At 41.3% G+C, this 14,296-nt stretch overlaps 1 protein-coding gene across 2 annotated transcripts in view; it reads left to right on the forward strand.

Annotated features, from left to right (window-relative positions):
• The first annotated feature begins 310 nt into the window (after window positions 1–310).
• LOC141957115 (ubiquitin-conjugating enzyme E2 E2) overlaps window positions 311–14,296 on the forward strand; it is a 217,008-nt gene continuing 203,022 nt past the window's right edge. Inside the window, exons 1-3 of one of the 2 annotated variants that reach the window (XM_074898095.1) lie at window positions 311–600; window positions 5,078–5,261; window positions 13,406–13,456. In XM_074898095.1, coding sequence (XP_074754196.1) covers window positions 5,086–5,261; window positions 13,406–13,456 — 227 coding nt within the window. In that variant the 5' untranslated portion in view covers window positions 311–600; window positions 5,078–5,085. Of the gene's footprint in view, window positions 601–5,072; window positions 5,262–13,405; window positions 13,457–14,296 lie in introns of both variants that reach the window. The other variant, XM_074898094.1, reaches the window with a different exon arrangement.

The raw sequence follows: 14,296 nt of genomic DNA on the forward strand, positions 1-14,296 counted from the left end.
GCTGACCCCGCCCCCCCCCGCTTCCCTTTAACGCGCGCTCCCGCCGGCGGCTCTTCCCCCTCCCCCCGGCCCGGCGGCGCGCGGCCTCCAACGGCCCCCCCCACCCCCCCGGACGCGCGCGCCCGCGCCCCCCCGCCCGCCTGTCACTTTCCCCCCCGCCCCCTCGCCGAAAGCGCGCGCGCGCGCCCGCCCCTCCCTCGGCGGGCCGCGAGCGCCGGGGCTAATTGGCTGGCGGAGGCGCGCGCGGCGCCGGCCGGGCGGGCGGGGGCGCGCGCACGCGCGCGCGCGGAGGCGGTGGCGGCGCGCGCGCGCGCGCGGCAGCGGCTTCACTTCTCTTCGGGCAGCGGGGGCAGGAGCGGCGGCGGCGGTGGGAGAAGCAGCAGCAGCAGGAGGAGGAGGAGGAGCGGCGGCTGCCGCTGCTGCTCCTCGGCAGAGAGGGGAAAGAAAGAGGGGGGCGAGGAGCGCGCCGGAGCGGGCTCATGACTCCGTGAGCGGCTGCAGCCCCTTCCCAGCCCCGCGCCCGGCCGGAGTCAGGGCGGATTGTCCCGCAGCTTGTGCCCGGCGGCAGCGAGAGCGAGAGAGACCTGCGCTCGCCTGCAGGTAGCGGCGGTCCCGTCGTCGTGTCGTGTCCGTCCGTGTCCCGTCCCCCCCCCCCCCCGCCCCCCGCCCCGGGGTACACCTCTGCCCCGGCTTAGGTCCCCCTCTGCCTCCCCTCCCCCCTACAGGCTCCTGTCCCCCGGTCCCTCGCCATCCCTCCCTCACGGCAGCGCCCCCCCCCCCCTTTAACTGCGACCCTCGGTCTCTACCTTCATCCTTCGTCTCCCCTCCCCCCTCCGCATCCCCCCGGCGCTGCCGGTACCCCCTTCCCCCACTTGTCATCCCCGGCCGTGTCCTTTCTTAGCAACAGTCCCGTCCGCCCCCCGCCACCTCGGCATATCTGCCACCGCTCCTCGCGGCTCCATCCATCCTCCGGTCACCGCTCTAGCCTCCATTGCTCCTCAGCACCCCCACACCCCTTCAGCAACTCTTCCGTGTCCATTTGTCCTGCTTGCCCCGCTGCGGGCGGGAGCAGCGGCCACCCCCGCCCCTTCCCGGCTCAGCTCCGCGCCGATCGCGTGGTCCCATCGCCACTTGGTGCGCCCCTGGAGCCGGGGTACCCTCTGCCCCCCCCACCCCCCCATGACCGACCCCCCGGAGTACACTACCTCCACACCCCCCCGTCGCAGCGGTGGGCGCCCCGGGCTGAAGCCCTTGAGGAGGCACACCCCCCCCAAAGCGCCCCGAGGAGCCCCGCAGCCCAGCCCCCTCCCTTCCCTCATGTGCCCCCGACGTCTTCCTCTTGCAGTCTCCTCCTCCTCCTCCTCCTCCTCCTCCTCCTCCTCCTCCTCCTCCTCTCCCCGGCTGTCTCCTACTTCTCAACCCGGCCCGGCCGCCGCCTGCCCGGCCGCGGGGGTGCGGGTGGCGTTTGGGGGTGCCCATGCCGCCCCCGCCCCTCCCCGGTACGGCTGGATGCCCCACGCTGGGTCTCCCCGATGGGCGGGGGGAGACGGGCGAGTCGCGTGTGTGCCCACCCGCGGCCGTGGGGCCGTGGGAGTCCGGGGCTGCCGTCCCGTCCCTCGGGGTGCCCCTCTCAGAGGCGGACCCTGCCCGGCCAGAAATCGGGGTCCATGCTGCGTCCCTTCCTGTGATGTTTTGGTCCTTTTGCCCTTTACGGTTTCTAATGAAGATGAAGTAAGGCGGCTGCTGCTGTTGCTGCTCTTCGTGGATCCTGCAGAAATATTCAATTTTTCTTGGCTTATAGGAAATTAAGACCGCTTTAGAAAGACATCATCGCTAGCTCTGCCGCCCTAGGGATCCATCTGCACATTGCCAGGATCTCTCTGTCCCTGACTGCTGGATTTATTTTTTATTTTTTGTGGGATGGTGGTTGTTTGGTTGGGTTTTTTTTTGTGGTTTGGTTTTGTGGGGGGTTTTTGTTTGTTTGGGTTTTTTTTTTTTAAATTTTGAATGGAGGGGAATATATATGACAGAAGCAGGATCTTTTGGACACTCTTCACGTAGAATTGATAGTTGTAGTTACACTTGTAATCTGTGTCTCTGCTGAATCATCTCATGTTAAGGGAGAGATTTTCAAGTCCCCTTTCACTCCTTCCTCTCTCCCTTCTGCTCATTTTTCTCAGCACAACGGCAGGGAGGTTAGCAACCCTCCTCTGAATGTAGAATAGCCTGGCAGCTGGGTACCTGGACATCGTGGGTCTTTCCTCTCACTCCGTGTGACAGTTGTGAATGCACTCATGGCTGTCCAGATTCAAGGAGTATCTTGGATTTCTCTGTCTCTCTTTGTGGCAGTGAAATGTTTTCCTAACAGTGTCATCCCCTTGGTTGATTTTTTTTTTTTTTTTCTTCACCACTCTCTTATTTGTCCACGTGTGTGTCTTTTTGACTATGTTTGAAGTGTCTAACTTCAGGCCCTTTAAAACACACTTTTGCTGTGATACTGAGCATCCCTTGAACTATGCAAAATTTCTGTAATTGCAGATATCATGAGGGGAGAGGGCATGGAAAGAACTGACTGGATGTCAGAAAGGGGAACAGAGAGAGAAGGAGAGAGAAAAAAAAAACCAAGAGACTAGCCAGACATCAAATGACAGATTTAAGCATTTTCCTGTTGTAAATGCTGGCATTACATGTTACAGTAATTATATGCTCTGGGCTACTGTTACAGTGTTTGTCTGCTGGATAGTAACCTGAACTTATTAAGTGAATACAGTTGTTTTTGGATAATAGTAATATTTATAGCCAAGATTATTCACAGCAGATGTCCTGTGCATATAGGCTTTATTAAATATGCTTTTAACTTTCTGGCCTGCAGTGTTAAAGCCTATGTACATTTTGAAGATAATTTTTCTCTTTAAAGATAGATGTACTAAGCAAAGACTGGAACTAAAATCTAGAGTAAATAAAGGCTGTCAAAAATGTTATATAAAAAGATGAAATTGTGTTTTAGCTATATGTAGAAGCAAAGAAATCTGGTACCTACTATCAAAATTGCATTATAGTTATTAAATGCATATTTTGACTTGACAGAATAAGATACTTTTGTGGTTTATTACCTCTAAATCTTCTGTTGCTTTTGTCTTAAAATCTGACAATGAAGATGTAAATATCTAAACATTACCCTGCGTAAATATGTGAATTATGTTAAATACAATGTAGCTGTACTATAGGAAAAATTGTTCTCTAAAAATGAGCAATTTTTGTATTTTAATTTTAGGACATAAGCTCTGCATTATTTCAGTTACTTCAGTGAGCAGGCTAGGTGTTGTGTATATAATTTATATATGAAAATATATTTATAAAATCCAATATGTAGCTTAAGCTGATGAAGGGAAACCTAGTCCGATTTCCATCACTTGCTATTGGTTGTTGTTTCTTCTAGCATCTAAACATTTTGAAGGGATGCCATACTTCCAGATTTCCTTCTCAGTATAGCTTCATAAATTAGACAGAAAGATCTAATTCGTCCCGAAGACAGTTGGATTGTGTCAACAGTGCTTGAAAAGATTAGCTGTTACTCCACAATGTGTATTACTGCATAGAATTAGATCTTGGTAAGGCTTTTACAGAGGAGGAGTAAATTTATTTCCTTACATGCAGCTATAACTGGAACACTTATGACCTTTTTAAAAAGTGCCTCTGTTGGCATTGATGTTACTTTACTTTTCCTTTGCTGTCGCTTTCCATAAATATGTTCAGGGAGATGAACTTTGTTTAATCCACTGAATGAGCACAGTTGAATCTGAGCCTGCAATCTCATTATTGTCCCTTGAGAGAGTATTAAAACATATAATAGTCAAGGGGAATAGTTTTGTTCTTTGTACATAGGTAGAAGGAAAAGCAAGTCGAAGTTCACAGCAATTTAAAACTCTTGGTGTATGAAAGAGGAAATTCTTGGTTCAGACAGATTCGATCAGAAAACCACCCAGATACATGGGGATTGTGTGGGTGTAAGCAAGTAACGTTTGGGCCTGTGTGCTTTGAAGGCACTTATTTTATTAAAATCTCTACCGGAAGATATATAAAATACATATATAAACTACAGGTTTGGAGTTAAAGGAAAGACCTTCTGGATTTGAGTTTGGGTTTTTTGCGTAAAATTTTCTAACAGTCATTGCCACCACGTATGCTAATTCAGTAAGAGTTTTTCATGGACATCTGCCCTTCATTGGAACAGTTTGAGAAGTCATGACAGGTGTAACAGTGGGCCTGTAATTCTTCATCTGTCAGCATATTGTTATACTATTTGAAATGAAGGAAGAAGTGGAAAGAGCTAACTAGTATCAGGAGTGTGTAAATAAAGCATTGACTTCTGAAATATACTGAGATTTCTTGTCAGTCTCATTCTCTGACAGCTTTGTTGCCTCCTGTTGCCTGAACAGAATTGGTCAGGAAAAAACTTCCTTATATCCTCTACCAGTGTGCTTACAGCTCTAGAAGTGTACCATTTTAGTAAATACAAATAGTCCTGTGTTAGTGCCTTTTGGTTCTGTGAATGTTTCCATCGAGCATGCCAAGATGTGGATTTTGTAATGTGGAAACCCACATTATAGACTTGGAATGAGCCCACAAATCTATTTCGTATGGGATAACAGTCTTAAGATAGTAACAGCTCTTAGTTTTTAACAAACTATGCTAGATTTGAACTGGTGGCTTAGTGATGAGGTAGCTAACTCATGATATTGCCAAGCAGTTGAAAAATATTATTCACAGTGAACAGTATTATACTTGCAGAATTATGTTTCCTGCTTAACTACAATAACTTACGCTTTTCATATGTATAAGGGTTTATTACTTATTTGGTATGGGGTTTAAAATGACCAACTCCTGAATTATTGTTAAGATGCTTATGGCAAAACTCTTCAGTACTAAAATTACTGAAGTCTCTAACACAAGCATTATGTATTAAGACAAAGACATAAATCTCACGTGTTATTTCCTTAAGGCATGTAAGAAATATTATTGAACAGTTTCTTTTGAAAAAGCTAACTTTTGTTGTTTGTTTTTTTGTTCAGTGCAGCATCTGCCATGTCTACAGAGGGGCAGAGAGTTGACGATAGTCCAAGCACTAGTGGAGGCAGCTCTGATGGAGATCAGCGTGAAGGTGTTCAGCAGGAACAAGAAAGGGAGCAAGTTCAACCCAAGAAAAAAGAGGGCAAAATATCAAGCAAAACTGCTGCTAAACTGTCAACTAGTGCTAAAAGGTACAGTGTTCTTTTTGGCTGTTTATTTTTCTTTCTCTTTTTTCACCTGACCATCAGGTGTATGTATTGACTCAGTATATTAATTTTCTTATTGTTTTATTATAACACTACTATGTCAGTGTAATAGCCTTTTGAGACTGGTCACAATAATGAGACCTATATACTTTTTTCCTTTCTTTGACAGATTGGCCCTTTCACATGGTTTTAATAGTAGCTTGCATGATAAAAGCTGACATTTTTTTATTGCTAGTAAAACTCAGACAGTTTTGTAGCCTTATAAAATATATCTCTGTATGTGTATGTATGACTGATGTTGAAACTTGTCAGTGTAACTTACAGTTAATTAACCATAAACATTTCAGACAGTTCAGTAACTCAGCATGTTAGGACTACCGTAATACCTATTGCTGTAAAGTACTGTGTTTCCTTTTCCCAGATGGTCAGGTCAGAAATATTTGAGTGAACAACAAATGCATGTTGGTTTCATTACTTTAAACTGTGGTCTGTTTTAATACCCATTTATTCTCCTTCTCTTTTCTGCTTGAGAGGAAAGGTAGGTTTGTAGAATAGCTATTTAAATTATTCTCTGCTGTTATGTCAATCTCCATATAACTATTGTCTTGCTTGGACCAGACAGAAGGAATTTACAGCTTAGTGTTGCTCATTTAGTACATGTAGGGGTGTTAGTCTAGGCAATGGAATTCAAATGGGATTATAGTGATTGAAGTTAAAAAACACTTTTAAAATAATCTGACAAGAGACCAATTCTGCAGACTGTCCTGATGCAGAATTCTCAGATCCTGTTTCTTTGCTAATTCAAGGCTGCATAAACTACAAGAATTGGAGTTGTGTCACTATGGTGCTGTGGTAAAGGAGAAGCATCAAGGCCCTATTGCCATAATTTATAATGTATGCATGTAGTAGGGGTCCGTAAATACTGGTATATAAATGTGTGTTTACATTTCTTCAGAATTCAAGTCTTTGCCTTGGCTTAATCTGTCCCTTCCCATTTACATACTTTTCTGAACTGGTCTCTTCTGTCTTTACAGTGAGGAACTGTCATGCTTTTCTTCTGCTATAGATACCTTCCGTACAGCTAGCTTTCTTTTTTTCTTCCCCAGGGAAATGCTTTCTGAAGACCCATTCCTACTATGACACAATTAGATTACCTAGTCACATCACTTACAGGATGGCCGGCAAAGCTTGCCCATGTTTCCTTTTATGACTAAAAGAAAAAAAAAAAAAATCCAGCTTTCACTTCAAACCATGAAGCTATTTGTGTAGTTAATCCTCACAGCTGTTATGGTTTCTGGTCTTCTTCTCTTTTGTCTGCTTCCTGCTATTGTTATTTTTTAAATATTAGGAATATTGGACTAGTCATGACTTTTAAGGTCATGAAAAACAGTTTTTAACATTTTTAGAAAAGAATCTGTGTATTCTGAACTTTGTACAATGCCTAGTGTAACGATGGCACAATTCTGACAAGGGCCTGCGGACACTATCCTATTAAAAAATTAATAACGATATGTCAGGAATTGGTCTATTAATCTTAGCTTTGTATCTTCAAAGCTTAGAGCTTTTATCAACATGCGTTTCACAGTGATAAAATTACTTAAACCTTTTAAAGTTTAATCATATCTGCTTATGGTTCTGCTGAAACTAATTATGCCAGTTGCTGACATCAGTACGTTTGCCAGTTAGACTCTAAAGCCAGTTTCACATGTGTACTAATATTGAAGGAAAGCCTTTGATTATTCATTTTAAAAGCCAAGATGATTTATAAGAGCTCTGTAGATGTGTGAACAATAAATAATATTTTTGAAAGAAATGTGTTTTAGAAGTGCTGGTTGTCATAGTCCTTTGTAGAAGGATCACAGCAACATCGTTTGTATAGTAACAGAGTTTTTTAATAGTATCATAGTTTTTATTGATTTTTTTTTTTTCCAGTATTCAGTAGTTTGTCACTGTGTTAGAATTGAACATTTAAACAACATATAGAACATTTCTATAAACATTCTTCATCTGGCCAGGTTTTCATATTACAGGTTTTGTTTCTTTGCTTTTTAATTAAAATTGGTAATGTCTCAAGAAAGGAAAAACAGAAATGAAAGCAGGGGATAAAAAGGGGAGGAGCAATGTGAAGTAAGGAAGGAAAAATGGCATGGAGCCCACAATATGTGATAAGTATTACAGAAACTATGTAAAATATCTTCATAGTAATATTACTTTTGTTCATTAGAAGTGAATAATAGTGCAGAAATAAGGCTGTACTCCCTCAGTGGGAATATTGTTCTAGACCAGGTTAAAAAGTGATCTTTTAAAAATTGAAATAAATTGAAGTAATTCAGCTGTCCTGGTGCAAAAAGACTGATTGTATGCTTAGCAACTTTTTCCTTTTCTAGCTTTGAATTCTGTATGGCATTACTCTAAAGTCACAATAATCTTCACTTAAGTATTTCACTATGCAGTTCCCTCTAATAACTCCATTAGAGTTACAGCAGTCAACTCTGCTAAAATGAGTATAAATCCCAAACAACAGTGTACTGCAGTTGCTTCTTTGATCAAGGTTCTTTAATTCCTGTTTAGAGTAGAGAATGTAAGCACTGGAGCTAAAGTCACAGACTACAGTCTTGATTCTAACCTGAATTTGGAAGTCACATTTTCTCATTTGGAAAGCTTTTTCGTTCATATGGAATTGTAGTCACAGTATTTTTGGATTACATTAGGATACTTACTGTATATCTTAGATTAGAATGAAGATTTGTGCATCTGTATTTGGAATACTTATGTTCTGCTGTTTATTTGTATGTTTATGTAGTCAGTTAGATTTAAAGAATTTTCAGTAGCATTAGATTTTATATAAATCAAGATTTAGCGGTGTGCTGAGTTTTGCTTGTGTAAAAGTAAACTGCCACCATGTCTTATGTATGAATATACTATTCCCGTAGCTTACTGCTTTCCAAAATGATCTGATTATGGAGGGCGTATGAAACCACTTGAATTTATATTTGAGTAAGATTTTTCATTTTAAGATACGGAATTTCTTCTGTTCACATAGCTATAGATGGCACCAAGAAGGCAGAATGCCATCACATGCCATACTTCTCTGTTAATACTTCTAGGACTAGCTGCTCTACAGGTGTAATAGCTTACAGCACATGTCATGCAGTGTACCAGTCCTTCAATTTTCCACACCCAGAGGGCATCACCTTAAATAGCAACCTTTCTTACCTAGCATGTCAAGATTGAGAAACTTGCTGCATATCACAATTACAGTTCAGTCACGGAATTGAATTGCTGTCCTTGAAAACAGCAGGCATCTTGTTACCTCTTAAGTAGCAAATCTTAGCATGACCTTTGGATTGAGAGAAGTGTAACCATTCTTGGCTGACATAGTAGCTCAACAAATAAATGTATTGTTTTGCTTGGCTCCTGAAGTTGATAGTTGAAAAATCTGTCAACCTTTGTGTCCAATCCTAGAATTTTTTAAGAAATATCTGTGCCTACAATGAATTGTGAACTTTAAAACTTTATTTGTAATCTTTTCTTTATTGAAAGCAGTTACAACCTTAAGGAGCAGTGAATAGATAATGGATTAAATTAGTTTGAAATTCAACAAAATAAAAATAAGCTTTCTTTTTCCCCCTCTTTATCACAGCACTATTTTCAAGGAATCTGGAAATTATATTTAGCATGTTGGATATGATGGCAAAATATGGAGTGCTTTTTCTTATAAGAAATAATTTTGTCATTTATTGTGCATCTAGTATGGAGGCAAGACTATTTCTTTTCCTCCGGCATGAATCTAACCATCTTTAGATTGAATTCCTGCTCAGTCACAGTTTATATAAGATTGAAATACATATCAGTGATTGCATTTCTTAGTATTTTCTGATTAGCATATTCTTTAGTATGGAGTATTGGTTCACCTGGCTTTTATGGATAAAGAGGCGTGTATTTTAGAAAAGTAAACGTGGTAAAAATAGCTTGTTGTCCTATAGTCCTTTATTTTGCTTCTTTTCCTATTAATCATATTGGGAAATCCTCTGACATGTTCAATTCTCTCTTAGCTTTAGAGAACTTTAACTGTTTCATGAAGGAAACAACACAGTCCCCCTAGGCTTGGAACAGTAGTAAATATGTGTCTCTGAGAATTAATAATATTTGAAATCCACAATGTACTTTCATGCTTCTGAATTTAGGGGCAGATTAACCTTTGCACTATTACTGGAAGGCAAATATGATTGTTCTTTTCTGTTAGTAAAATGGAGGGAAAAAATGTTTTGTGTGTGTGTCTGTGTATATATATATATATATATATATCTCTCTATATATATATATATATCTATATATCTATGAGAAAGAGAAGTCAAATGACTTCTTTAAGACCAAAGAGTATCAGATCCAACATTGCAAATTAAATGTCCTGTGTGTACAGCCCAGGGCTTTGATTACTATCAAGAGCTTCTCCCCCTGTCATCACCCCGCTCCCCAATATATAGTAAACTGGTATGTCATTAGTTTAAATATAATGATTTAGTTTAGTAATGATTAGTTTAAAATAATTATTTTAATTGAGAGTCCTTTTTCCTCTCTAACACAGTTAAACATAACTGTACTGAGGCAGAAAATCCAAAGTAAGAGATGCCAAAAGGGACCCTGCAAAAATGTTTTGTTGCCAGAAGCCACATATTCTTGTGGTGAACCCTCAGTGGTCTGCGATGAAGTGAGGCACACCCTCTCCTATGCCAGATTCTGAGGGCAACTCAATGGAGATATGAAACAAGTACCAGAGCAGTGGGGTAACTCGTGCAGACAAAGGCCAGCTTGCACACTGGAGGTCTCTATCAGTGCAAGGCTCTCTGGGATGGTATCTGACAATTTAATTGTAACTTGAATGCTGTGACATGTGAACAAGCTATTGCATGTCAGCTGCTATACAGAAACTGTTTATGAATGTGCTCTCAGCATGAATGCAAGGTACATTAAGGTTGCAACAAAAGAGGTGTAACGTGTATATATTAATTTTAGTTTGGAATGCCACAGAGTAGGAAAATAAATATGGGTAACTTGCTGAGGAGCAATTGATGAATATCGTATTAGTATGATGTATGTTGTTTGTATAAAACTAATCATGAATGAAAAACATCTCTTTATCTTAAATGCCTGCAAAAGCAATTAGAACTTTTGAATGTAAATAGAAAGTACCATCTGATCAATTATCGCTTGAAGCAGAAGGGTACTTTGTTCTTGTTTGCTCAGTCATAGGAAAAGCTTGATAAAGGACCATTTTAGTGCTCTTGGCATTAGAACTTAGAAATTTTGAGTTGAACTAGAACAGAGGGAGGAAAGAAGAGAACTCTGTACCTTTTTGTTTTAAGAATGGAAGGGACAGGGGCTAGGACTTAGGAGGAAGAATGGAAGGTTTTTGATCTAGAACTTAAGCTGCACTTGTCAGTCCCTTCTTGATGTTTCTTGGACTCATTGTAATGTAATGAAATATTAACTGCTCTTACTGCTATATGTAAAGCGGAGGAATAATCCCTGATTCTATAGAAGTTCAATATCATCATTCTGTAACTTCCCAAAAGGAAGAAAAAGCAAAACAACCCATAAAACATGACATTGAAGGAGATTCCATGTGACCTAGGTTTTCTGTGATTTGAATTTGTGATAGCATAAATTTCAAAAACACAGTGGAAATTTGACATATACAGAAGAAATATTTTAAGCATCTCCCACACTTGCAAGATCTCCCTTCTAAAAGGTGTCAACCGTTGGGATTGTTTAAATTGAGCAACTTTTTAAAAGCAACATGTTTGTTGTGCTTAGACTTCACTAATCAGATTTTCCCTTTTAAAAAATGTGGTGGATTTTCAGTTTACTACAATGACCTGCTGCAAATATTGATTAAGCAGCCTCTGCCTGTATTCTTATAAGAAAGGAATTATATTTATTGGGGAAATTCTCTGTACCGGAGATGTAAATATTTCAATGAGTAGAAAAAGCAAATAAACATCGAATGTCTTCCCCTCTTCAGGAACTATTGTGTGTGGATGTGGAGTTGGGGTGCATAGAGGTTAGAAGAAAAGCTAAGCATCTGAAGACTGTTTTTATCTTTTCAACTATATTGGCTGTTGTAATAAACGATTATTACCTCTACCTACAAATCCTGACCACTTATGCCCTAATTATTTCAGAATGTGGATGATAAAGGATTGGAGTTTCTGGTTCAGGCCAGTTCCTCTACTGCCTTTGGTTCATTTATTCATTATGGCCATAAAATCAACCTGTAGTGGCATAAGGGGAATTTTGATAGTGGCTGTGAGACTCCTTAGCATGTAAGATTGTTTTTGGATTTTAACATTATATAAAGAATTAAACTGCTCATTTTTATGTTATATATGCCAATATACCTAAATGTTTATTTTTATAAACCGTTTTCTTTCCCTGTATTTATGTGCAGAATGGGTGGCAGTCATTTTTAACAAGATATATGTGTACTTCAGGTCAGGCCTGAACTTCTGGGTTGTGGCTTGAGCATGTGTCTCAGAAATTTGAGTGCTATTATCATGCAGGTTTTCTTTCTTAGTGTAGGGAATAAAAGGAACAGCAATCTGCTCCTGTACATGAAATCTTCTGAAGGAGAAGGGAAGAAGAAAATGTGAGGGTACATTGAATTGTTTTTCTTTTCCTTCTTCCCTCTAAATGTTCATGGTTTTGCACTAGAGTAGCCTGTTAAAAAGCCTTGGGCGTAGTTTGTAGGGAAGGTGGCCATTGCAGTCCTGCTTATGGCATCATACTCTGGCAAGTCTTTGGGAACTGTAAACTCTTACTAGTTCCTTTGGGAACTCTGTAAACTCCTACTCTGTATGTTTAAATTTCCTCAGGGCAAGATACTGGCTCTCATGCAGACACTGGTGTAAGGGAAAAGAGCCCATATTGCCAGATGTGACAGAGATCAGGAATTCAAGGACTTGGCATGGGAGCATCAGGATGGGAATATTCAGAAATCCTTAACAATGAAGTTGCTCTGCCTGGAGGAGGAAATCCGACAGGATACATCTAACGAGTGCAGCGCTGCAGGAATCTGTACTGGACCTGTCCAGATTCATGTCTTTATCAGTGACCTGGAGGATGTGGCAGGGCGCACTCCAAGTTTGCAGATGACAAGTTAGAGGGGAGCAGCTGGTACATGCAGGGGCCGGGCTACTGCTCAGAGGGACCTCAGCAGGCTGCAAGAAAGAATTGACAGGAAACTTCAGAAATTCAGCAAGACCAAATGTAATATCACACATGTTGGAAGCACTAACCCTTGTAACAATACAGGCTGGATAGCAGCTCTGTGGAGGAGGACGTGGAGCCCTGAGAGACAGAAAGCTCAATGTGAGGCAGCAACAAAGGCTAACTGCCTCTTGGGATGTATTAACAGGAGCATAGTCAGTAGGTAGATGAAAGTGATTTATCTCCCTTTACTCTACTCTCATTAGACTGCATCTGGAATAACGTGTACCCAGTTTTGGGCCCCCCAGTACAAAGAAGGCATGCATTGGAGCAAGTCCAGCAGCAGGTCCCCAGCCTGGCTAGGGAGCTGGAGCACTGAACTTTGAGGATAGGCTTTGGGGGAACCTGGTAGCAGCCCACAAATACCTGGGAGGAGGTTGTAGACAAGACCGGGATGGGCTTTTCCCAGAGGGTGAGAGACAATTGTCCTGTGAAGTTTTTGTGTTTGTTTTTTTTTTTCCCGACAGTACAAGATATGTTAAGAAGCTAAATATTTTGGAGAGCAAGAGCTATGAGACATAGAGGCAGAGGGGAAATAGAGAAGGAGGGTTTATGAGCCATCTAATTGTTGTGTAAGTGAGCAAAGGAGCTGACAACCCCAACCTGTAGAAAAACTGGGATTTTCTACATGGCTGCTCGTGGCATAACTTGTCCCCGATTGAAGGCTCATTTTTCAGAAGAGATTTGATTTTTAATTCCACATTTTCTCAACCAGTTTCATGAAACTGCGTAGCATCAGCTTTCCATCAGAAATTCTAAGAATTGTGGGTTATTACTATTGATTGCTGTAGAAATGTTCATAAAGTTGAAAGAAATATGTTGCAAAAAAGTCCTGATGACCTTTTTTTTTTTCTCTTAAGAATTCAGAAAGAACTTGCAGAAATTACATTAGACCCTCCTCCTAACTGTAGGTAAGTTCACCTGGATTTTATTAATTTGGAATATGGAAATTGAATATATGAAATTATGGAAATTGCATAGGGGACTGGAGTAAATTTTAGATATTCCTTTGTGCTGATTACTTTGTAATTTTGGAATATGAGTTGATAGATATGTTTCCCTACGTACAAGGAATTGATATGACATGCTTCCGGTGACAAAAATAATGGTAAAAACTGATGAACCCTATGATGCGTTAGTAGATACATGGTAAAAATCAAATCACCCCTCATTTGAGGTATTACATTTTGTTTGATTCTGTAAAATGTAATATTGGTGGCAGTTGCTGGTATGTTTGATTCCTTTTTCTTGCAAATTGTTAACACACTGTGAATATAATGGAGAAGGAAAAATGTTATAGGCACAAACTATTATTAATCTGACTGTGTTTCTGTGATCAATTACGATATTCAGTGGAAACTTCCTGAAATAGAGTATGTCATTGCATAGGCTTTCTAATAATGACTTTGTGCTTGTTTGTTGGTGGTGTTTTGGGTTTTTTTCTGTTATGTATGTTTACTTTCGGTGTGTTTAAACCTGGCTTTGAGATGAGTCAAATGAGGTAGGCCTTGAAACCCTCACTGTCTGGTAGCCGGGGTGGTATACAGTTGTTTTCAGATGACTGTCTCGGGCTTCTTATCTGTCAGCTTGACATATGGTCAGTGTTGGAGCTGGGCCAGGTCTGCACAGTGCTGCTTGAAGGAGCCCCTGCCACTGCACCTCTCACAGCGCACGGTCGGGTTCAGTGCAGAAGAATAGCTTCCCTCCAGTCCTGCCAACCCATTTCAACTGATGTGGTTAGTAGGATTCAT

This window comes from Athene noctua, chromosome 2, assembly GCF_965140245.1.
Source record: "Athene noctua chromosome 2, bAthNoc1.hap1.1, whole genome shotgun sequence".
NCBI lineage: Eukaryota > Metazoa > Chordata > Aves > Strigiformes > Strigidae > Athene > Athene noctua.